Below are 23,959 nucleotides of genomic sequence, written 5' to 3'. Positions count from 1 at the left end.
CCTCAGACTGGGGCGATGGTTCATCTTTCAGCAGGACAATGACCCTAAACACACAGTCAAGATATCAAAGGAGTGGTTTCAGGACAACTCTGTGAAAGTCCTTGAGTGGCCCAGCCAGAGCCCAGACCTGAATCTGATTGAACATCTCTGGTGAGATCTGAAAATGGCTGTGCACCGACACTAGGAATGGACAAAACTGCCCAAAGATAGGTGCACCAAGCTTGTGGCATCATATTCAAGAAGACTTGAGGCTGTAATTGCTGCCAAAGGTGCATCAACAAAGAGCTGAGCAAAGGGTGTGAATATTTACGTACATGTGATTTCTTAGTTTGTTTATTTTTAATAAATTTGCAAAAATAAAAAAAATGTTCATGTTGTCATTATGGGGTTCTGTGAGTAGAATTTTGAGGGGAAAAATAAATTAACTTCAATTTGGAATAAGGCTGTAACATAACAAAACATGGAAAAAGTGAAGCACTGTGAATACTTTATGGATGCACTGTACATACACATGGTCAGCCAGAAAAGGAAAACCTTGCAGTAATCCGTTGCAGAACAAAGCTGACCTTGAAGCATCACCACGCTGCCTTCATGTTTGCAGTTATCCTGTTTGTTAGCATGTGTGGGTGGTGGAGCAGAGGCACGTTGCTATGACTTTATAAACAAAACCTCAAACTAAACCCATGTGACCCAGAATGCACATCCGTTATTTGTTGGTTCCCTCACCACTCTGTGCACTTTGATACAGAGCTGCTGGCAGCTTCAACTCACATTTGCAGGCTCAGCATCATCATGGGTCTGCATGCGTGCCAGTTCATCTTTGCAGCTGTGCTCCTGCTCCTGGCAATAATCGGGATTCTGCTATCAGTCCTCCCAGTGAACAAAGTAGTTCACCCTCCTGAGAATATGGTAATTTCATTTAAATATTACAGCAGCCTCTGTGCAACTTGATTTTCATTTTTTATTTTCCTTTTATTTTACTTTTTAAATGCATGCTGTGTCTCAAAGCCAATTATAGAAAGCTTCTGTGTTGTTTTTTACACACACACACATATATATACATATATATATATATATATATATAGACAATTGGTTCTGCAGTTTGTTTATTAATTTAACATTATTTACTCTGTTTCCTTAGTTTGGTGTTCACCACAAATAGAAAGTTGAAATGCAATTTCATCAGAATTTATTAAAACTACAACAATTCATTAATTATTATATATCAATTAATATCTGAGAACAGGTGAGATCTGGTGCAGATCCAGATAATCCAGAATTTGTGGATTAAATTACAGATTTTTTAAAGGGGGTGTGTTTGTATTGGGTTATGCAAGATAAATTCTGGAAACATGCAACTCTATAATTTTCCATATATTCTGTGAGCACACACAATATTTTTTTGCTGATGGACTGAACACTGCTAATGTTAAGTAAATGCAGGTTTTCTAGTGTCTTGAATCTAATTCATAATTTGCACTAAAATGTCCAAGGAAATCCCACCAGCTACCACACTGCACACAATGCACTTTGCGAAAGTGTTGCACTTGCATCACTAAAGAGAAAAGCCCCTGGGGGGTGGTGCTACATCATAGACCTGCTTTATATTAAATCTCACAATCTTCGTTTTTGAAAATTTAATTGAAGGAAATCAGTTTCTTGCCATTTTTAAAAATAAATTTGGTCATTTCAATTTCAATTTATTTTCATTTACGAGTATATAGCACCAAATCACCATCAAATGCCTCAAAGCACTTCACACAGGTAAGGTCTAACCAGAGCAACAGTGGTAAAGAAAAACTCCCTCTGAGGAACAAACCTCAAGCAGACCAGACTCAAAGGGGTGACCCTCTGCTTGGGCCATGATACAAACATAAATTACGGAAACAATTCACAGAACAATTCACAGATGAATATACAAGAAATGCTATTGGCGCACAGGACAGGAGGATCGTCAACACGAATACAACTCCCATCTCTGGATGGAGCTGCACCTTAAACAGAGAGAAAAAACAGAATCAGGCATCAGAAAGACAAGAAATACTGTATAATTTGTCACCATTAAACAACAAGAAAAAAAAAGAAGTACTAAGGTGATCGCTGGCCACTAGCCCTTCTTCTTCTTCTTTGTCTTTCGGCTGTTCCCGTTAGGGGTCGCCACAGCAGATCAATCGTTTCCATCTCACCCTGTCCTCTGTATCTTCCTCTGTCACACCAACCACCTGCATGTCCTCTCTCAGCACATCCATAAATCTTCTCTTTGGTCTCCCTCTTCTCCTCCTGCCTGGTGGCTCCATCCTCAGCATCCTTCTCCCTATATACCCTGGGTCCCTCCTCTGCACATGTCCAAACCATCTCAATCTCGCCTCTCTGACTTTGTCTCCAAACCGTCCTACCTGAGCTGTCCCTCTGATATGTTCATTCCTAATCTTGTCCATTCTTGTCACTCCCAAAGAGAATCTCAACATCTTCAGTTCTGCCACCTCCAGCTCTGCCTCCTGTCTTTTTGTTAGTGCCACTGTCTCTAAACCATACAACATAGCTGGTCTCACTACTGTTTTGTAAACTTTCCCCTTCACTCTTGCTGATATTCTTCGGTCACAAATCACTCCTGCCACCTTTCTCCACCCACTCCACCCTGCCTGCACTCTCTTCTTCACCTCTCTACCACACTCTCCATTACTTTGAACAGTTGACCCCAAATATTTAAACTCATCTACTTTCACCACTTCTACTCCTTGTAACTGCACTATTCCACTGGGCTCCCGCTCGTTCACACACATGTACTCAGTCTTGCTTCTACTGACTTTCATTCCCCTTCTCTCCAAAGCATATCTCCACTTCTCCAGACTAGACTCAACTTGCTCTCTACTCTCACTACAGATCACAATGTCATCTGCAAACATCATAGTCAATGGGGACTCCTGTCTGATCTCATCTGTCAACCTGTCCATCACCACTGCAAACAAGAAAGGACTCAGAGCTGATCCTTGGTGTAATCCCACCTCCACCTTGAATGAGTCTGTCATTCCGACTGCGCATCTCACCGCTGTCACACTATTCTTGTACATGTCCTGCACTACCCTGACATACTTCTCTGCCACTCCAGACTTCCTCATACAATGCCACAACTTGTTGTGTGGGCCGCTGAAGAGGAGGTACTGCTGGCCCACCACCACCAGAGGGCGCCCTGCCTGGAGTGCGGGCTCCAGGCACCAGAGGGCGCTGCCGCCTTACGTTAGAGGTAACGTTCTCTGCATTAATATTCTGATTAACTGGCTAAAAGATTTGTTAAACCTTTGCAGGACAGCTGATTATTGTGAGCTAAATTGCTTGGAGAAGTACTCACCTTTCTGCAGTATTGACGTGAGGTGGAGTCAGCTTCTTCCCTCTCTGTGTACTGGGTGCAGCCGCATCCACACCTGTGTGTTTGTTCTCTTGCCAGCAGTACCGGATCCGACGAGCGGAGGCAGTGGCCACCTGGGAATTCGGGACTTGGCGGTTCCAGTATTTCCAGGGTTCGGTGGCAGGGGAAATCTGGGTGGTTCCGGCTCGACTCGGACGGACGTCTCCTACCTTCGAGCCTGCCCACACGACACCAGTGGAATTCGGTGTAAACCCAAATTGTCAATTGTTGTATTGGTTGTGCATTTTCACGACAGTAAAACTTATTTACTTTCTCCATTGTCCGTTCATTGCGCCCCCTGTTGTGGGTCCGTGTTCCAACACTTTCACAACACAACTCTTCTCTTGGCACCCTATCATAAGCTTTTTCTAAGTCCACAAACACACAATGTAACTCTTTCTGTCCTTCTCTGTACTTTTCCAACAGTATTCTCAGAGCAAACATTGCATCTGTAGTGCTCTTTCTCGGCATGAAACCATATTGCTGCTCACAGATCTTCACCTGTTTTCTAAGCCTAGCTTCTACTACTCTTTCCCATAACTTCATGCTGTGGCTGATCAGCTTTATGCCTCTGTAGTTACTGCAGCTCTGTTCTTGAAAATAGGAACCAGCACACTTCGTCTCGACTCCTCAGGCATCCTCTCACTTTCCAAGATTTTATTAAACAATCTGGTTAGAAACTCTACTGCCATCTCTCCTAGACATTTCCATGCCTCCACTGGAATGTCATCTGGACAAACTGCCTTTCCACTCTTCATCCTCTTCATAGCAGCCCTCACTTCTTCCTTGCTAATCTCTTTTACTTCCTGATTTACTCTCACCACATCATCCAGCCTTTTCTCTCGCTCATTTTCTTTATTCATCAACTCTTCAAAATATTTCCTCCACCTTCTCAGCACACACTCCTCACTTGTCAGCACATTACCATGTGCATCTTTTACCACCCTAACCTGCTGCACATCCTTTCCAGCTCTGTCCCTTTGTCTGGCCAATCGGTACAAGTCCTTTTCTCCTTCCTTACTATTCAACTTCTTGTACAGCTCGCAATATGCCTTTTCCTTTGCTTTTGCCACTTCTCTTCTCGCCTTACGCCGCATCTCCTTGTACTCCTGTCTACTTTCTTCATCTCTCCGACTATCCCAAAACTTTTTCGCCAACCTCTTTCTTCTTATGCTTTCCTGGACCTCTTCATTCCACCACCAAGTCTCCTTGTCTTCCTTCCACTGTCCAGATGTCATACCCAGTACTGCCCTAGCTGTCTCCCTCACCACATCTGCAGTACTTTTCCAGTTGTCCAAAATTGCTTCCCCTCCAACTAGTGCTTCTCTCACCTGCTCGCTAAATTTCACACAACAGTCTTCCTCCTTCAGCTTCCACCATCTGATCCTTTGTTGAGCTCTCACTCTCTTCTTCTTCTTTACCTCTAAAGTCATCCTACAAACAACCATCCTATGCTGTCTAGTGACACTCTCTCCTGCTACCACCTTACAGTCTGTGATTTCTTTTAGCTTGTATCTCCTATAAAGAATGTAGTCCACCTGTGTGCACCTTCCTCCACTCTTATATGTCACCCTGTGCTCCTCCCTTTTCTTAAAGTAGGTATTCACCACAGCCATTTCCATCCTTTTTGCAAAATCAACTATCTGTCCTTCCCCATTCCTATCCTTGATACCATATCTACCCATTACTTCCTCATCACCTCTGTTCCCTTCACCAACATGCCCATTGAAGTCTGCTCCTATCACCACTCTTTCATGCTTGGGCACACTCTCCACCACCTCATCTAACACACTCCAGAAATCTTCTTTCTCCTTCATCTCACAACCTACCTGTGGGGCATATGCACTGATGATATTCATCATCACCCCTTCAATTTCCAACTTCACACTCATCACCCTGTCAGACACTCGCTTAACCTCCAACACACTTTTAACATACTCTTCCTTTAAAATGACCCCAACACCATTTCTCTTCCTGTCCTCACCATGGTACAACAACTTGTACCCACTGCCGATGCTCCTGCTGTTACTTCCCTTCCACTTGGTCTCTTGCACACACAATATGTCTACCTTTCTCCTCCCCATCATATCAGCCAGCTCTCTCCCTTTACCAGTCATACTACCAACATTCAAAGTCCCCACTCTCATTTCCACCCTTCTAGTTTTCTTCTTCTCCTGCTGTTTGTGGCAATGTTTTCCTTAGGTAAAGTTGAGGCCACAGCCCGCTCCAATTACTAATAAATGGATTAAAAGAGTAAAAAGCATAAAACAAAACTGTACCAGTATGCTAGCCATATGAAAGGGAAAATAAGTGCGTCTTAAGCCTGGACTTGAAAGTCTCCACAGAATCTGACTGTTTTATTGATGCAAGGAGATCATTCCACAGAACAGGGACATGATAAGAGAAAGCTCTGTGACCCACAGACTTCTTATTCACCTTAGGGACACAAAGTAGTCCTGCACCCTGAGAACGTAAAGCCCGGGCCGGTACGTAAGGTTTAATTAGGTCAGCTAGGTAGGGAGGTGCCAGTCCATGAATCATTTTATATAGTAGCAGAACCTTAAAATCTGATCTCACTGGGACAGGAAGCCAGTGCAGTCGATGCGTCATACAGCTGTTGCATAATTGCTAAAAGAATAAAGTCGTTTGTAGGATGCACATGTTCTGACCACATCCTGTCAGTACTGCACTTAACTAATAAATCAGTCATATTTAAACAGTTAAACAAGTGCCCGTGGAAACACACACAATAAAAATGGTGCTAAACACTACTAAAAGAGGTTCCCCTACGATTACGAGCCAAAGAACCACTTTCAGCACCATTTTTGTTGAGTGTGTACCTCAGTAAAAAGTAGAAGAGCACTCTTTAGAGACACGTGCCAAGACCTAAACTCCAGTGGCCTCATTTACAAAACTGTGCAGAATCACAGAATTCACATACATAAAGGCAGAAAAGTGCAAACGATGCAAAATAAGTGGAACTTCACCAAATGTGACACTGGGGCTGTTTTTTGGAGGCTATTCTTGCTCCTGTCCTCTGCAGTGTCTGCGTGGACTGGGTGGGTGTGGTGTAGGGTTGTGGAAAAAAGTAACTAGAGTACTTTTACGGGTGAGAAAAGGTTTACTTTGCATTGAGTTGAAAGCTGATGTGGTCTTTGTGGAATCAAAGGATACTGTGATTGTTTGCACACCTCACTGTGGAATCCAAGCATCTGGGTTTGTTGTTCTCCTGGAAGACAATGATTTCCAAGACTACAATCAAGCCTACGACACATCACACTTCCAATGACTTCCTGGACTTGCCCGTCAGGAGTGTAACTGTATGTGGTGGAACTACTGAACTTGAGACATCTTAGCAATGTCTCTGGGTCCTCAACCTTTGAGACTGGGAGACACCTGGGAAGAGTGTATGGAGACACGCAGCACTGCCAACCATCCTGCATTGGGCGGGACAGTCCCGGTATTTACCCCCATGTCCTGCGTCCCGCATGGGTGTGTGCGGGATGCCCATTAGTCCCACATTAGTGTGGGTTCATGTCCCCGGAACACCCTAGTTACACTTCCCACCCTTGGCACTCACGGCCACTTGTGGGTGTCCCACTTTTGGAAGTTCAAATGTTGGCAGGTATGGTCATGAGGTCACTGGATGGTGATGCTGATATCTTTGCAGGAGAATGATGGTCCAAATCGTTGGGGTCCCGCGGCTTCTTTTATAAATATACTAGCTGAGGTAGCTGGTGCTGCCCGGGTTAACCTGTTTTAGACATAAGCCAAATGCCAATCATTTTGATCAAAACAGTTGCACAACATTTGTTTTTGTAATGCTGATGTCTTATAAATGTAATAGTTAATGGGCTAAAGTTTGTCCAGCAGAATTATAAGAGGTGGACTCCCCAAATCAAGTGGAAATACTTGGTTAAAAGACAAACACATTGAAGTCCTTCATGCAGACTTTGTTTTGCAATCAAATTTATAACAAAATTACACAAAAAGTAACAGTTAATGTAAATATCAATGAATCAAAATTGAGGTAGTGGTTATTTCACTGTTTTTATACTGCAATTTTACAAACATAAAATGAATGTATTCAGACAGGAAGGCAAAGGCAAAGGTGCTTAACAGCTGAGAAGATAAAGTAGCTGAAGAAAGGGATTAAATAAACAGAGATGGTCAACACATATACAGGGCTGGAAATTTGAATCTGCCTGGTCATACCCACAGCCGGCTATTTTGGGGGTAATTTTCAGTTCAACTTAAAAAAAAATGGTACCAGTTTGTTCCCCATGTCAGGATTCAGAATATATATAGTTTTTAGGGCTACATATTATAGTTTGGGAGTTTATCCTGGACAGACAGACAGACAGACGTAGCCCTTTATATAGACTGCACTTAAGATTCATGGGTGATTCTTAGACTACGGGCACTTATTATGTCCTTTGATCATATTGTATGAAAAACAGAAAAAAAGGGAAATTTCACACTTTTATAGTTATCTTTACAATGAAAGTGTTTTAAGAAATTTGTTCTAGTAGTCTATGATGACTTTTTCACCTTTTTTCAGCATCATTATATGCAAATATTGCCGTTTTGTGCTTGTCCCACACCCAGACTTTTGATCTTCAATGATAAAAATGAATGGTAAAGAAATGTTTTTTCTAATGTTTTAAAATATCTCTGAATAAAATATCAGTAAAATAATCAAAACATAATTGGGGTATTCAATGTCATACAACTGTTGTGATTTTTTTAAACAAAATGTAGTTGTCCCACACTATTGCCGTAATTTCCACCACAACACTGTAATGTCCCTTTAAACAGTTTGTATGAAAGATTGTTTGGGTAGTTTCTATGGAGATAAACAGTGACATCAGAGCACATGTATATAGCGCCAAATCACAACAAACAGTTGCCCCAAGGCGCTTTATATTGTAAGGCAATGGTGTGGTGGAAATTACATTTACAAGGCCAATAGTGCCCGTAGTTAAAGAATCACCCTCATACTAAAAGTATAGAAACTGTTTTGCACGCACACCTGCATGCAAAGTTCTCTTTATAAATATAATTAGTTTCAAATGTGTGCAGATGGCTCTGTCTCATTATCACGCCCACTACACGCCCACATTCAACCCAAAATGGTCAATGAAAAAAAAAAAAAAAAACCCCTCATAAAAACACATAAAGTGTACTTACTACTTTTCTGAAACAGAAATCAAGCCGCTTATAGGCACCTCGAAGAAAACATTTTGTTTATTGGTCACAGCAGCGGGATGACAAACAAATAAAATAAAAACACAGGAAGTGGAAACCTGCTGCTGGTTGTTTCACACCGATAATCCAGTCATGTGTCCACCTACAGTTCAGCAGCTGCGGTGAACTGGTGATTTCAGATTTGAGTCATCTTATATATTTTACAATTCAGAAGTCCTTATGTAATAATTATGCATCACTATCAGAAATGAAACTTAATTTTTTTATATAAAATAGAATAATATTTGAGTAATATTAAGTGAAATTAACTGGATGATGTGACTCACCAGCACACGGCACATTACATGTGTGACGATGCTTCTCATGTTTCCTACAGTCCGACTTCAAGGCATCATCTCCACCTCCGTCAGTTTTCAATTTTCAAAAATGTTCGTTCGCCTATACATACGTTGATGTTGACGTTTGTATGGGAAGAAGCACATGCCTCTTTCAGGTCCCGTTTTGTGCAATATGCAGCAGTTAGAAATGAGACCGTGGGTCTTTTTGGAAGATCCTGAGGTACTGCTGGAGTGACCGTGTCAGATTGTGAGGAACCACCAGCTACGATGTTGTGGCCATGTAGCACATTTGGTCGTGTATAAATGAGGAACCCAGCAGCTGGAGAAGGCCAAGGCAAGGCCCACGTGTCACCTGGCTGTTGCAGATAGAGCACTAGTTTCAAAAAGAGGGGGTGGGCAGGCTGTGTGCCTTGGGGGATGCCATCAAGGACCAAAATCAAATCAAATCAAATCAATTTTATTTATATAGCGCCAAATCACAACAAACAGTTGCCCCAAGGCGCTTTATATTGTAAGGCAAGGCCATACAATAATTACGGAAAAACCCCAAAGGTCAAAACGACCCCCTGTGAGCAAGCACTTGGCAACAGTGGGAAGGAAAAACTCCCTTTTAACAGGAAGAAACCTCCAGCAGAACCAGGCTCAGGGAGGGGCAGTCTTCTGCTGGGACTGGTTGGGGCTGAGGGAGAGAACCAGGAAAAAGACATGCTGTGGAGGGGAGCAGAGATTAATCACTAATGATTAAATGCAGAGTGGTGCATACAGAGCAAAAAGAGAAAGAAACACTCAGTGCATCATGGGAACCCCCCAGCAGTCTAAGTCTATAGCAGCATAACTAAGGGATGGTTCAGGGTCACCTGATCCAGCTCTAACTATAAGCTTTAGCAAAAGGAAAGTTTTAAGCCTAATCTTAAAAGTAGAGAGGGTGTCTGTCTCCCTGATCTGAATTGGGAGCTGGTTCCACAGGAGAGGAGCCTGAAAGCTGAAGGCTCTGCCTCCCATTCTACTCTTACAAACCCTAGGAACTACAAGTAAGCCTGGAGTCTGAGAGCGAAGCGCTCTATTGGGGTGATATGGTACTATGAGGTCCCTAAGATAAGATGGGACCTGATTATTCAAAACCTTATAAGTAAGAAGAAGAATTTTAAATTCTATTCTAGAATTAACAGGAAGCCAATGAAGAGAGGCCAATATGGGTGAGATATACTCTCTCCTTCTAGTCCCTGTCAGTACTCTAGCTGCAGCATTTTGAATTAACTGAAGGCTTTTCAGGGAACTTTTAGGACAACCTGATAATAATGAATTACAATAGTCCAGCCTAGAGGAAATAAATGCATGAATTAGTTTTTCAGCATCACTCTGAGACAAGACCTTTCTAATTTTAGAGATATTGCGCAAATGCAAAAAAGCAGTCCTACATATTTGTTTAATATGCGCTTTGAATGACATATCCTGATCAAAAATGACTCCAAGATTTCTCACAGTATTACTAGAGGTCAGGGTAATGCCATCCAGAGTAAGGATCTGATTAGACACCATGTTTCTAAGATTTGTGGGCCAAGTACAATAACTTCAGTTTTATCTAAGTTTAAAAGCAGGAAATTAGAGGTCATCCATGTCTTTATGTCTGTAAGACAATCCTGCAGTTTAGCTAATTGGTGTGTATCCTCTGGCTTCATGGATAGATAAAGCTGGGTATCATCTGCGTAACAATGAAAATTTAAGCAATATCAATCAATCAATCAATTTTTTTTATATAGCGCCAAATCACAACAAACAGTTGCCCCAAGGCGCTTTATATTGTAAGGCAAGGCCATACAATAATTATGTAAAACCCCAACGGTCAAAACGACCCCCTGTGAGCAAGCACTTGGCTACAGTGGGAAGGAAAAACTCCCTTTTAACAGGAAGAAACCTCCAGCAGAACCAGGCTCAGGGAGGGGCAGTCTTCTGCTGGGACTGGTTGGGGCTGAGGGAGAGAACCAGGAAAAAGACATGCTGTGGAGGGGAGCAGAGATCGATCACTAATGATTAAATGCAGAGTGGTGCATACAGAGCAAAAAGAAAAAGAAACAGTGCATCATGGGAACCCCCCAGCAGTCTACGTCTATAGCAGCATAACTAAGGGATGGTTCAGGGTCACCTGATCCAGCCCTAACTATAAGCTTTAGCAAAAAGGAAAGTTTTAAGCCTAATCTTAAAAGTAGAGAGGGTGTCTGTCTCCCTGATCTGAATTGGGAGCTGGTTCCACAGGAGAGGAGCCTGAAAGCTGAAGGCTCTGCCTCCCATTCTACTCTTACAAACCCTAGGAACTACAAGTAAGCCTGCAGTCTGAGAGCGAAGCGCTCTATTGGGGTAATATGGTACTACGAGGTCCCTAAGATAAGATGGGACCTGATTATTCAAAACCTTATAAGTAAGAAGAAGAATTTTAAATTCTATTCTAGAATTAACAGGAAGCCAATGAAGAGAGGCCAATATGGGTGAGATATGCTCTCTCCTTCTAGTCCCCGTCAGTACTCTAGCTGCAGCATTTTGAATTAACTGAAGGCTTTTTAGGGAACTTTTAGGACAACCTGATAATAATGAATTACAATAGTCCAGCCTAGAGGAAATAAATGCATGAATTAGTTTTTCAGCATCACTCTGAGACAAGACCTTTCTGATTTTAGAGATATTGCGTAAATGCAAAAAAGCAGTCCTACATATTTGTTTAATATGCACTTTGAATGACATATCCTGATCAAAAATGACTCCAAGATTTCTCACAGTATTACTAGAGGTCAGGGTAATGCCATCCAGAGTAAGGATCTGGTTAGACACCATGTTTCTAAGATTTGTGGGGCCAAGTACAATAACTTCAGTTTTATCTGAGTCAATACCGTCTAATAATACTGCCTAAGGGAAGCATGTATAAAGTGAATAAAATTGGTCCTAGCACAGAACCTTGTGGAACTCCATAATTAACCTTAGTCTGTGAAGAAGATTCCCCATTTACATGAACAAATTGTAATCTATTAGATAAATATGATTCAAACCACCACAGCGCAGTGCCTTTAATACCTATGGCATGCGCTAATCTCTGTAATAAAGAGGAAACCCAAGCTGTTTCCTTCATGTGGTGGATGTGGTGAAGTGCAGTGTCAGTGTATGCTCTATATATTTGTGCACTGCTAACTCACACCTGACCTGTTCCCCAGACAAAAAGACGCCAGTCAAAAGTGTAACGTTGCTCATATGATGTCAGCATGAGTGCTTATGTGCCTTTTTTTAATTTTTGGTCTACTTTAGCTGGGTGCTGCTCGCATCATGTGTGAAAAATATGCACCAGCTTTAATATAGAGGTTCCGTTGCAGCCACGACACCAGACGTGTCCGGAACATTTCTGTTAGCACAGCTGCCTAAATGAAAATCAACACAGGCTCTTGGACCACAAGAACGTAGGTGGATTGTGAAAAACATTAAATGCCATCTTTAAGTCTTCAACTTAAAAAGTATGTGACGAGGACAAATCCAGTAAAATCTGGTGAATTCCAATCGAAAAAGTAACTTTTTGTATCTTGTGTAATATCTCAAAGACATGGCTGACACCTGCTGAATGTGGTGTCCACCTTCATTAGAACTCACAACTTCATTTAGCAGCCTTGGGGAGAAACATGGAGTGGTATGCTGCCATCTACCTGTTGGATGGTTCAGGAATATAAAGTACATGCATGTAATTTGTGAACTTCATATTTAAAAGGCTACAGAGGGCCTGTACAGGCTAGATCATGTACATTGACTTACAAGTACTTTGATATTTAACTTCTTTGTCTTTCGGCTGTTCCCGTTAGGGGTCGCCACAGCAGATCAATCATTTCCATCTCACCCTGTCCTCTGTATCTTCCTCTGTCACACCAACCACCTGCATGTCCTCTCTCAGCACATCCATGAACCTCCTCTTTGGTCTCCCTCTTCTCCTCCTGCCTGGTGGCTCCATCCTCAGCATCCTTCTCCCTATATACACTGGGTCCCTCCTCTGCACATGTCCAAACCATCTCAATCTCGCCTCTCTGACTTTGTCTCCAAACCGTCCCACCTGAGCTGTCCCTCTGATATGTTCATTCCTAATCTTGTCCATTCTTGTCACTCCCAAAGAGAATCTCAACATCTTCAGCTCTGCCTCCTGTCTTTTTGTTAGTGCCACTGTCTCTAAACCATACAACATAGCTGGTCTCACTACTGTCTTGTAAACTTTCTCCTTCACTCTTGCTGATATTCTTCGGTCACAAATCACTCCTGCCACCTTTCTCCACCCACTCCACCCTGCCTGCACTCTCTTCTTCACCTCTCTACCACACTCTCCATTACTTTGAACAGTTGACCCCAAATATTTAAACTCATCTACGATAATAATAAATGTCTGATGCAATGGTGTATTTTCTTTTAGTATGGAATTGTTCTGGATGCAGGCTCCTCCCACACCTCCATGTACATCTACAAATGGCCAGCTAACAAACACAATGACACAGGGATTGTCACCCAACATGATGAGTGCCATGTGAAAGGTGAGTTCTTTTAACCTGACACGGGATAATTTGACATTTCCCTTCAAGTGTTTGAAGTCTTTTGCGGACGATTTAGAGCAGAGGAAGAAGCAACACCTGAGATAACTGCTAAATGTCATCAGCAACCAGAGGAGCTTCTTCAGCCACAGACTGCTTCTTCCCAAGTGCAGGACCAAGAGACAGAAAAACTCCTTTGTCCATCAGGCCATCAGACTGTACAACTCCTCACTGAAGGGGGGGAGTAACAGGAAGACAGAGGACAGGAATGAGAGGAACACTAGTAACGAGTAAACCAGTATTGATCAGTATGTCTGGTATTTATATTGTGTGTTTGTATTTTATTTGCATTCGCAAACTGTTTTTCTTTTTGACTTTCACTTTTGATATTCTGTGTGCTTCTTACCCTGTGTGCTGCTATACAATGCTGCTGGAACCTCAATTTCCCTGAGAGAGTTTTCCCAAGAGATCAGCAAAGTTCTATCTAATCTGAAATTTCCCTTAAATTTCCCTTAAATTATTTTAAGGGGAATTTAAAAGAAGCTCCCAATTCAGATCAGGGAGACAGACACCCTCTCTACTCTGAAAAAGAGAGCCTTAAATCAGAAGTGCCTGACTCAGTGGTATAACTCTCAAACTTGCAGCTTAAAGCAGATAACCTGTAAGTTGGAGAGGAAATGGCGTCTCACTAATTTAGAAGATCTTCACTTAGCCTGGAAAAAGAGTCTGTTGCTCTATAAAAAAGCCCTCAACTATTAGAGAAAAAATTACTCATAACCATCCCAAAGACATATCGTTCCCTTTGGCTGCTTTCAGTGATGCCGGTATTTGGTTAGACTCTTTCTCTCCGATTGTTCTGTCTGAGTTATTTTCATTAGTTACTTCCTCCAAACCATCAACATGTCTATTAGACCCCATTCCTACCAGGCTGCTTAAGGAAGCCCTACCATTATTTAATGCTTCGATCTTAAATATGATCAATCTATCTTTATTAGTTGGCTATGTACCACAGGCTTTTAAGGTGGCAGTAATTAAACCATTACTTAAAAAGCCATCACTTGACCCAGCTATCTTAGCTAATTATAGGCCAATCTCCAACCTTCCTTTTCTCTCAAAAATTCTTGAAAGGGTAGTTGTAAAACAGCTAACTGATCATCTGCAGAGGAATGGTCTATTTGAAGAGTTTCAGTCAGGTTTTAGAATCCATCATAGTACAGAAACAGCATTAGTGAAGGTTACAAATGATCTTCTTATGGCCTCGGACAGTGGACTCATCTCTGTGCTTGTTCTGTTAGACCTCAGTGCTGCTTTTGATAGTGTTGACCATAAAATTTTATTACAGAGATTAGAGCATGCCATAGGTATTAAAGGCACTGCGCTGCGGTGGTTTGAATTATATTTATCTAATAGATGGCAATTTGTTCATGTAAATGGGGAATCTTCTTCACAGACTAAGGTTAATTATGGAGTTCCACAAGGTTCTGTGCTAGGACCAATTTTATTCACTTTATACATGCTTCCCTTAGGCAGTATTATTAGATGGTATTGCTTAAATTTTCATTGTTACGCAGATGATACCCAGCTTTATCTATCCATGAAGCCAGAGGACACACACCAATTAGCTAAACTGCAGGATTGTCTTACAGACATAAAGACATGGATGACCTCTAATTTCCTGCTTTTAAACTCAGATAAAACTGAAGTTATTGTACTTGGCCCCACAAATCTTAGAAACATGGTGTCTAACCAGATCCTTACTCTGGATGGCATTACCCTGACCTCTAGTAATACTGTGAGAAATCTTGGAGTCATTTTTGATCAGGATATGTCATTCAAAGCGCATATTAAACAAATATGTAGGACTGCTTTTTTGCATTTACGCAATATCTCTAAAATTAGAAAGGTCTTGTCTCAGTGATGCTGAAAAACTAATTCATGCATTTATTTCCTCTAGGCTGGACTATTGTAATTCATTATTATCAGGTTGTCCTAAAAGTTCCCTGAAAAACCTTCAGTTAATTCAAAATGCTGCAGCTAGAGTACTGACAGGGACTAGAAGGAGAGAGCATATCTCACCCATATTGGCCTCTCTTCATTGGCTTCCTGTTAATTCTAGAATAGAATTTAAAATTCTTCTTCTTACTTATAAGGTTTTGAATAATCAGGTCCCATCTTATCTTAGGGACCTCGTAGTACCATATCACCCCAATAGAGTGCTTCGCTCTCAGACTGCAGGCTTACTTGTAGTTCCTAGGGTTTGTAAGAGTAGAATGGGAGGCAGAGCCTTCAGCTTTCAGGCTCCTCTCCTGTGGAACCAGCTCCCAATTCAGATCAGGGAGACAGACACCCTCTCTACTTTTAAGATTAGGCTTAAAACTTTCCTTTTTGCTAAAGCTTATAGTTAGGGCTGGATCAGGTGACCCTGAACCATCCCTTAGTTATGCTGCTATAGACTTAGACTGCTGGGGGGTTCCCATGATGCACTGAGTGTTTCTTTTTGCTCTGTATGCACCACTCTGCATTTAATCATTAGTGATTGATCTCTGCTCCCCTCCACAGCATGTCTTTTTCCTGGTTCTCTCCCTCAGCCCCAACCAGTCCCAGCAGAAGACTGCCCCTCCCTGAGCCTGGTTCTGCTGGAGGTTTCTTCCTGTTAAAAGGGAGTTTTTCCTTCCCACTGTCGCCAAGTGCTTGCTCACAGGGGGTCGTTTTGACAGTTGGGGTTTTTCTGTAATTATTGTATGGCTTTTGCCTTACAATATAAAGCGCCTTGGGGCAACTGTTTGTTGTGATTTGGTGCTATATAAATAAAATTGATTTGATTTGATTTTAAGGTTTGTAATATGATATTGTATCTCAAACATCCCATAAGGCGCTAAAACATAGGCCTAGTTCTCCTCCCTCAGCCCTACATCTTATGAAGTGCCATTCATTAGGTACGGCCCTTCACAGATGGTGTCACAAGGGATAAGGTGTTGAAATCTTTCCCTAACAAATCCGTAGCCGTAGGGGGAGTTTTGGGACTGAAGTGAATTGTCATGAAGATAAACTGAGACTGTCTGGTAGGATGCTGAGGACATTCATACTTTCTCTTCCCCAAAATATAGTAAAACACTTATTTAGAAACTTATCAGGAAATATATCTTGCATAAAGCATCCAGTCTACTTCCTCAGCAAAAGTTCATATCAGTTTAGTCACAGCCCGTTGTTCCGCTTGGTGTGTTGGTTTCTTTGGAAACGCCGGATGTTTGGGGTCAGCCAGTCCTCCTTTCAGAAACCTAAGCACAATTTTAAGAAAGGTCAAGTTTAATGTCACCAGGTAATTTAATTAATTTAATTTATTTCATTTATACAGAGCCAAATCACACGAAAGTTGCCTCAAGGTGCTTCATATAAGTAAGGTCTAACCTTACCAACCCCCAGAGCAGGAATACAGGCAACAGTGGTAAGAAAAAACTCCCTCTGATGATTTGAGGAAGAAACCTCAAGCAGACCAGACTCAGAGGGGTGACCCTGTGCTTGGGCCATGCTACCAACACAATAGACAAAACAAATTACAAAATGAATATACAGGAAATTTAGAGAGGTAGCAGCAGATAGACGATCATTTTCACGAGGTGGGGACGGACGGCTTTCCTGCTCAGGTGGTTGCCATCCTGAGCTCAAGGAATTTCCATAGTGCACAGCACCTACACATTTAGTTCAGTATTTTCTCATTTTGTGTACAGGTGGAGGGATATCCAGCTATGCAGGTGACCATGGCGGCGCAGCAAAAAGCCTGGAGGTGTGTCTGGAAAACGCCAAGAAAGCTATTCCCAAATCCAGGCACCACCTGACCCCGCTGTATCTCGGAGCGACTGCAGGCATGAGGCTCTTAAAGTCAGTCCAGACGCCCGTCATCACACCGCGTCCCGCTGTTATTAGCCAGCACATAATTATTAACTTCTTCATTTAACAGCATCATGAATGCCACAGAGACACAGCGGATACTGAAAGAAGTCAGCGCCAAACTGCAGTCGTACCCTTTTAGGTTCCGTGAGGCCGCCATCCTGAGTGGCAAGGACGAGGGCGTGTACGGCTGGGTCACAGTCAACTATCTCCGGGAGAATTTTATCAAAGTGAGCTCTGGCTGCCGGGCCATAAATTGTTTTTGAGTTCCAGAAGTACTACAAGGAGGAACTCTGGATAACGTTCCTCCTGTTCACCACTTCAGAATAATATCGATGATGTCACGGTGCCATCCAGGAGGTCTTTTTGTGATAACGATATGGAAGTTACTCTTTCCATTTAGAAACAAAAAAAAAGGTTTTTGTCATTGTTGTGTGCTCTGCCTGTGTGCTCTGTTTATGAATACACAGCTGAGATATCTCAAAAAAAAAAAAAAAAAAAAAATAGATAACTGAGATATGTTGAGAGAAAGTTGCCCTTCATTTCAGGATGCCTTAGTTAAATTCTGGTATTGATGAAGGACGGTTCTATGATGGGGAAGTTAGGTCAAACTATTGTGCGTTTCATGGTAAAAACATTACATTTTTTATGTTGTTTGATGCAGAAAACACCATACTTTCCAGAGTATAAGACACAACTGTTACAAAAAAACGTCACCTGAAAAGCAAAACCCCATATATACAAGGTCTGTCAATAAAATAACAGTCCTTTTTATTTTTTCAAAAACTATATGGAATTCATTCATATGTTTTTATGTGAAACATGCTTGAACCTTCGTGTGCATGCGTGGGTTTTTCCACGCCTGTCAGTTCACGTCATTCGCCTGTGAGCACGCCTTGGGAAGGAGTGGTTCCGCCCTCTCATCGGATTTTCATTGTCTGGAAATGGCGGAATGAAAAGGACTTTTTTCCATCAGAATTTTTTCAGAAGCTGTTAGAGACTGGCACCTGGAAACCTGGCTTTCGGTGAAAATTTTACGGGCTTCACAGAGAATAAGGACTGTAACTACAGCTTTAAGGACCCCTTTAAGGACGGTCGACGTGCCGCGCTCCGAGCTGCGACGACACAGCACAAGCCACTGGACCATTTCTAAATGGATGGCTCTGTGGATACGAGACCATCGTGTGCTCTTTCTCTGGTGATCACAAGAGCTGGACATCAGCCATTTTCCGGCAGATTTCACTTTTAACAAGAGATTTTGTCATGGAAAGCCGCGCGGAGGCTTCATGCGTCACAACCGATTCGCTTTGGAAGCGAGACAAAGGAACACCTCCATTTCGGCTTGTCAGGGGACACGTTTGGACATGTCTATCTCGGCTTTCAATGCTTACCAGTCCAGTAAGTATCAGTGAAATTGTGGAGAGCTGGACATGTCCAAACATGTCCACTGACACGCCGAAACGGAGGTGTTCCTTTGTCTCGCTTCATCAGCAAATCGGTCTTTACAGGTTCCATGACAAAATCTCTTGTTAAAAGTGAAATCTGCCGGAAAATGGCTGATGTCCAGCTCTTGTGATAACCAGAGAAAGAGCACACAACGGTCTCGTATCCACAGAGCCATCAGCTCAGAAATGGTCCAGTGGCTTGTGCTGCGTCGTCGCAGCTCAGAGCGAGGCACACCGAGCGTGGCACACCGAGCATCCTTAAAGGGGTCCTTAAAGCTGTAGTAACAGACCTTATTCTCTGTGAAGCCTGTAAAATTTTCACGAAAGCCAGATAAATTTTTGGAATGGTTTCCAGGTGCCAGTCTCTAACAGCTTCTGAAAAAATTCTGACGGAAAAAAAGTCCTTTTCATTCCGCCATTTCCAGACAATGAAAATCCGATGAGGGGGCGGGACCACTCCTTCCCAAGGCGTGCTCACAGGCGAATGACGTCACCGACAGGCGTGGAAAAGCTCACGCATGCGCACGAGGGTTCAAGCATGTCTGACGTAAAAACATATGAATGAAATCCATATAGTTTTTGAAAAAAATAAAAAGGACCGTTAATTTATTGACAGATCTGTGAGCAGCAATATGGTTTCATGCTGAGAAAGAGCACTACAGATGCAATGTTTGCTCTGAGAATACTGTTGGAAAAGTACAGAGAAGGACAGAAAGAGTTACATTGTGTGTTTGTGGACTTAGAAAAAGCTTATGATAGGGTGCCAAGAGAAGAGTTGTGGCATTGTATGAGGAAGTCTGGAGTGGCAGAGAAGTATGTTAGGGTAGTGCAGGACATGTACAAGAATAGTGTGACAGTGGTGAGATGCGCAGTCGGAACGACAGACTCATTCAAGGTGGAGGTGGGATTACACCAAGGATCAGCTCTGAGTCCTTTCTTGTTTGCAGTGGTGATGGACAGGTTGACAGATGAGATCAGACAGGAGTCCCCATGGACTATGATGTTTGCAGATGACATTGTGATCTGTAGTGAGAGTAGAGAGCAAGTTGAGTCTAGTCTGGAGAAGTGGAGATATGCTTTGGAGAGAAGGGGAATGAATGTCAGTAGAAGCAAGACTGAGTACATGTGTGTGAATGAGAGGGAGCCCAGTGGAATAGTGCAGTTACAAGGAGTAGAAGTGGTGAAAGTAGATGAGTTTAAATATTTGGGGTCAACTGTTCAAAGTAATGGAGAGTGTGGTAGAGAGGTGAAGAAGAGAGTGCAGGCAGGGTGGAGTGGGTGGAGAAAGGTGGCAGGAGTGATTTGTGACCGAAGAATATCAGCAAGAGTGAAGGGGAAAGTTTACAAAACAGTAGTGAGACCAGCTATGTTGTATGGTTTAGAGACAGTGGCACTAACAAAAAGACAGGAGGCAGAGCTGGAGGTGGCAGAGCTGAAGATGTTGAGATTCTCTTTGGGAGTGACAAGAATGGACAAGATTAGGAATGAACATATCAGAGGGACAGGTCAGGTGGGACGGTTTGGAGACAAAGTCAGAGAGGCGACATTGAGATGGTTTGGACATGTGCAGAGGAGGGACCCAGTGTATATAGGGAGAAGGATGCTGAGGATGGAGCCACCAGGCAGGAGGAGAAGAGGGAGACCAAAGAGGAGGTTCATGGATGTGCTGAGTGACGACATGCAGGTGGTTGGTGTGACAGAGGAAGATACAGAGGACAGGGTGAGATGGAAACGATTGATCTGCTGTGGCGACCCCTAACGGGAACAGCCGAAAGACAAAGAAGAAGAAGAAGACTTTATTGACAGACCTCGTAAGTCACACTGGAGTAGAAGTCTCACTTTTTTCTGTATTATCAGCTCTTTAATTTTGGAATTTTGTGCATTATTGGAATGTACTTTCTATTATTGGCATTTATTCTTTTATTTTTAGAGTTTTTTTGTTTAGTGCTTTGATTCTTGGGAAAGTCCAATATAAATGGCCATTAGAATTACTAGTATTCAAAATGAATGTGTGATTTTCGATATGTCACATTGGAGTTTAAGTTCCCCCCAAAAAAACCCCACAAACAAAAACCAAAAACACGACTTATAATACGGTTAGAACAAATGATGCCAAACTCAGTTTTTCTTTTTTTAATCAATGTAATTGTGTTTGTAATGGATTCAGCGTGTAGGAAAACAACATTTTATTTGTGTCTATATGACACTGTATAATAATAACGTTTTGAAGATATTCCACAACGACTTGGCAGCCATCTTGGATTTTTTTTTTTTTTTTACTCTTTTTGTGCATTTCATAATGGCATTTTTTTTTTTTATTATATATCACCAATGTCCATGCAAAACGTGGTGCTTTTACCATAAAATGCACAATCACAGTGATATTTAACAGATATGTGTCCTGCTCATGGTTCCTTTGTATAATCCCAACATGCTACCATCAGTACTTCCTTGTTGCTCAGACATATTTCTGTTGTACTCCTTCACATCTGCTCCTGTTCTGATTTGCACTTTCTTTCACTCAGTATGGTTTCATAGGTCAGTGGATCGATCCCGGCAGGGCCACGGTTGGGGCGATGGATTTAGGCGGAGCTTCAACCCAAATCACTTTTGAGACCAAGGAAAATGTTGAGGACGAGACTAATTTGAATGAGCTGAAGCTTTACGGACAAACCTACCGTCTGTACACACAGAGCTTCCTGTGCTACGGCCAAGACCAGTTCTTAAGAAAACTACTGGCTCAACTCATCAAGGTACTGTACACTTCAGTGACCTTTAACTTTGACCTCAAAATCCATAGACCTCTTGGGGTCAATATGTATAACACAAAACCAAGTTTGGTGACAATCCAGCCAGCATGACTGACGTTATCTCTCTCCCAAATGAAGTGTCTCATGACTGACCGACTCGCCGCACATAGTGACGTCTCGACCACCGTCTGCTCCATGGCAAGAAAAATGGTTTGAAACAAAAACATAGACTGTTGCTGCTGGGAATCGCCCTTTAAGACCTTACAAGAAACACTAATCACGCACTCTAACCTCAACAGAAAAAGGAAGCTCCCCGTGTTTGTGCCACAGTGCACAGACAGAGTGCACGACAGGAAACTTCCACTTAAAGACAGACTCAGCAGTTTTTAACTTACCTTAAGAAGGACTGCAGGAAACGGGCTTTGGTACTTCCCGTCATTCATGAATTAACATACAAAATCTCGTTTTGACACTTAAACAGGTTGGCGGAATAATCCTGAACAAAGAAAAACAAACAAAAAACAAAACATGAATACCTTTAGAGAACAACCTGTATGAAGTACAGTATGAAGCAGCTGTAATTTACAAATAAATAAATAAAACAATTATAAACTTTTTCCATTTTAAACTAGTAAAGCCAATAGATTTTTTTTTTATTTGTTTAATTTAGTTTCTCAGAGTAAAACTGAAGATATATCAGGAAGGACATCTGGCATAAAACCAAGCACTAAGCTTTGATAGTGTTAAATGAAGCCACACCTGAAGCAGCAGTAGCAGTTCCTTGACTGGCCACCTGAGGCCAGAAAAAGAGAGTGCATTCCCATAGAAGACCATGTTAAAATGTATGTATGTATGTATGTATGTAGGCAAATACATAGATTAGATAGATAGATTAGGTAGATTAGAAATATTTAGCAACCACACAGGGCCGTGCAGGCTTCCCTCTATTGCATTTAAAATAAAAAAAACACCTTCATTAAACCCAAACTGAAAGCAAATCTCTACAACTTGATAGAAATTAATTACAAATATAGAAGCCAAGATGATGGGTTGCATAAGTAATGAGCCCATTATTACAGTGTTAGCTAAATGCAATAACTGTTAGAATGACCTAAGCAGAGGGTCACCCCTCTGAGTCTGGTCTGCTTGAGGTTTCTTCCGCAATATCATCAGAGGGAGATTTTTCTTACCACCGTCACCTGTGTGTTTGCTCTGGGGGTTGGTAAGGTTAGACCTTATTTGTGTGAAGCGCCTCGAGGCATGTTTGTTATGATTTGGTACTATATAAATGAAATAGATCGAGGGTTAATCCCTAGTCCAGCAGGCCCCGTGAACACAGAACATCTCAACATTTATTTTTGTTGTTTTTAATGTAACATGTCTTTCAGACTCAGGGCATGACGGCACAGGTGTGTCACCCCTGCTATCCCGCACACTTCAACACCTCCATCAAACTGGGAAAAGATGTGTTTGATTCTCCGTGTGCGAAGAATCTCAGACCGCCACAGTTTGACCCGCAGCAGTCCATCACCATCGTGGGTGCAGGAGATTACCAACTGTGTCTGAACAACATCTCGCTGTTGTTCTCCTTTGACAACTGCAACTTCTCCAAATGCTCCTTCAATGGAGTGTTTCAGCCCAACGTGACAGGGAACTTCATGGTGCGAGAGACTGAATTATTACAAGAATCACATTACTAAAGGTGGAAACGTATAAAAAAATTACTGACTGTCTGAAAAAATTATGGTCACTCACTGCAACCACCACATGTCAGTATCACACCTTGACTGAAAATATTACAGGGGTTTGAAATTAAGACAGTGATCTAACCAATCAGATACATACACATGCTTCAAATTACAGGGTGTACTTGGGAGGGTTGGACCACCCCAAAAGAGACTTGGGCAGAGGTGTAAGATCATGGATTCTGTGAGTAAAAGTCCCATCATGTATCGCTTCCATCTTTGCTCATGAAGACAGTTGGTTTCACTGATTAGGTCACCGACCTGCCTAACGAGAATCAGCTGATTTTGTGGACGGAAGGAACAGATATGTGATAAGACTCTGACTCACTGAAGCTGGGATTTACCAACTCTGGACATAAGCTACATCCAAATACTCATACAAGCTTACAAAATGCAGTATGTCACAATCCGTAGGGTATCTCAATACCTAGTAGACATTTTGTAGTCATTGAATGAACAGTACCTTTATAGCATGGAAGCGGACTACGCTATCTCACTAGACAGCTGGAACTTGGTAACTGAGGAAGATGGACTTCCTGGGAAATCTGGTAGTAGATGACGGCCATACACGAAAACGGTAGCAGCGTCGAAGGGGCTGTACCACTGCAAAACAGAAATGTTTGCAGCATGCATAG

General features: G+C 42.1%; 1 protein-coding gene across 1 annotated transcript in view; it reads left to right on the top strand.

Moving 5' to 3' along the window:
* The first annotated feature begins 721 nt into the window (after positions 1–721).
* The window catches only part of LOC117511303 (ectonucleoside triphosphate diphosphohydrolase 2-like), a 34,953-nt gene continuing 11,715 nt past the window's right edge, over positions 722–23,959 (top strand). The window contains exons 1-6 of the mRNA XM_034171331.1: positions 722–909; positions 13,382–13,499; positions 17,225–17,375; positions 17,455–17,614; positions 21,355–21,582; positions 22,968–23,240. Of these exons, the coding sequence (XP_034027222.1) occupies positions 793–909; positions 13,382–13,499; positions 17,225–17,375; positions 17,455–17,614; positions 21,355–21,582; positions 22,968–23,240 (1,047 nt within the window). The 5' untranslated portion in view covers positions 722–792. The remainder of the gene's footprint in view (positions 910–13,381; positions 13,500–17,224; positions 17,376–17,454; positions 17,615–21,354; positions 21,583–22,967; positions 23,241–23,959) is intronic.

Source organism: Thalassophryne amazonica, chromosome 5, assembly GCF_902500255.1.
Source record: "Thalassophryne amazonica chromosome 5, fThaAma1.1, whole genome shotgun sequence".
Taxonomy (NCBI): domain Eukaryota; kingdom Metazoa; phylum Chordata; class Actinopteri; order Batrachoidiformes; family Batrachoididae; genus Thalassophryne; species Thalassophryne amazonica.
The sequence above is the reverse complement of the archived record's forward strand: the minus strand, read 5'-3'. Positions and strand labels throughout refer to the sequence as shown.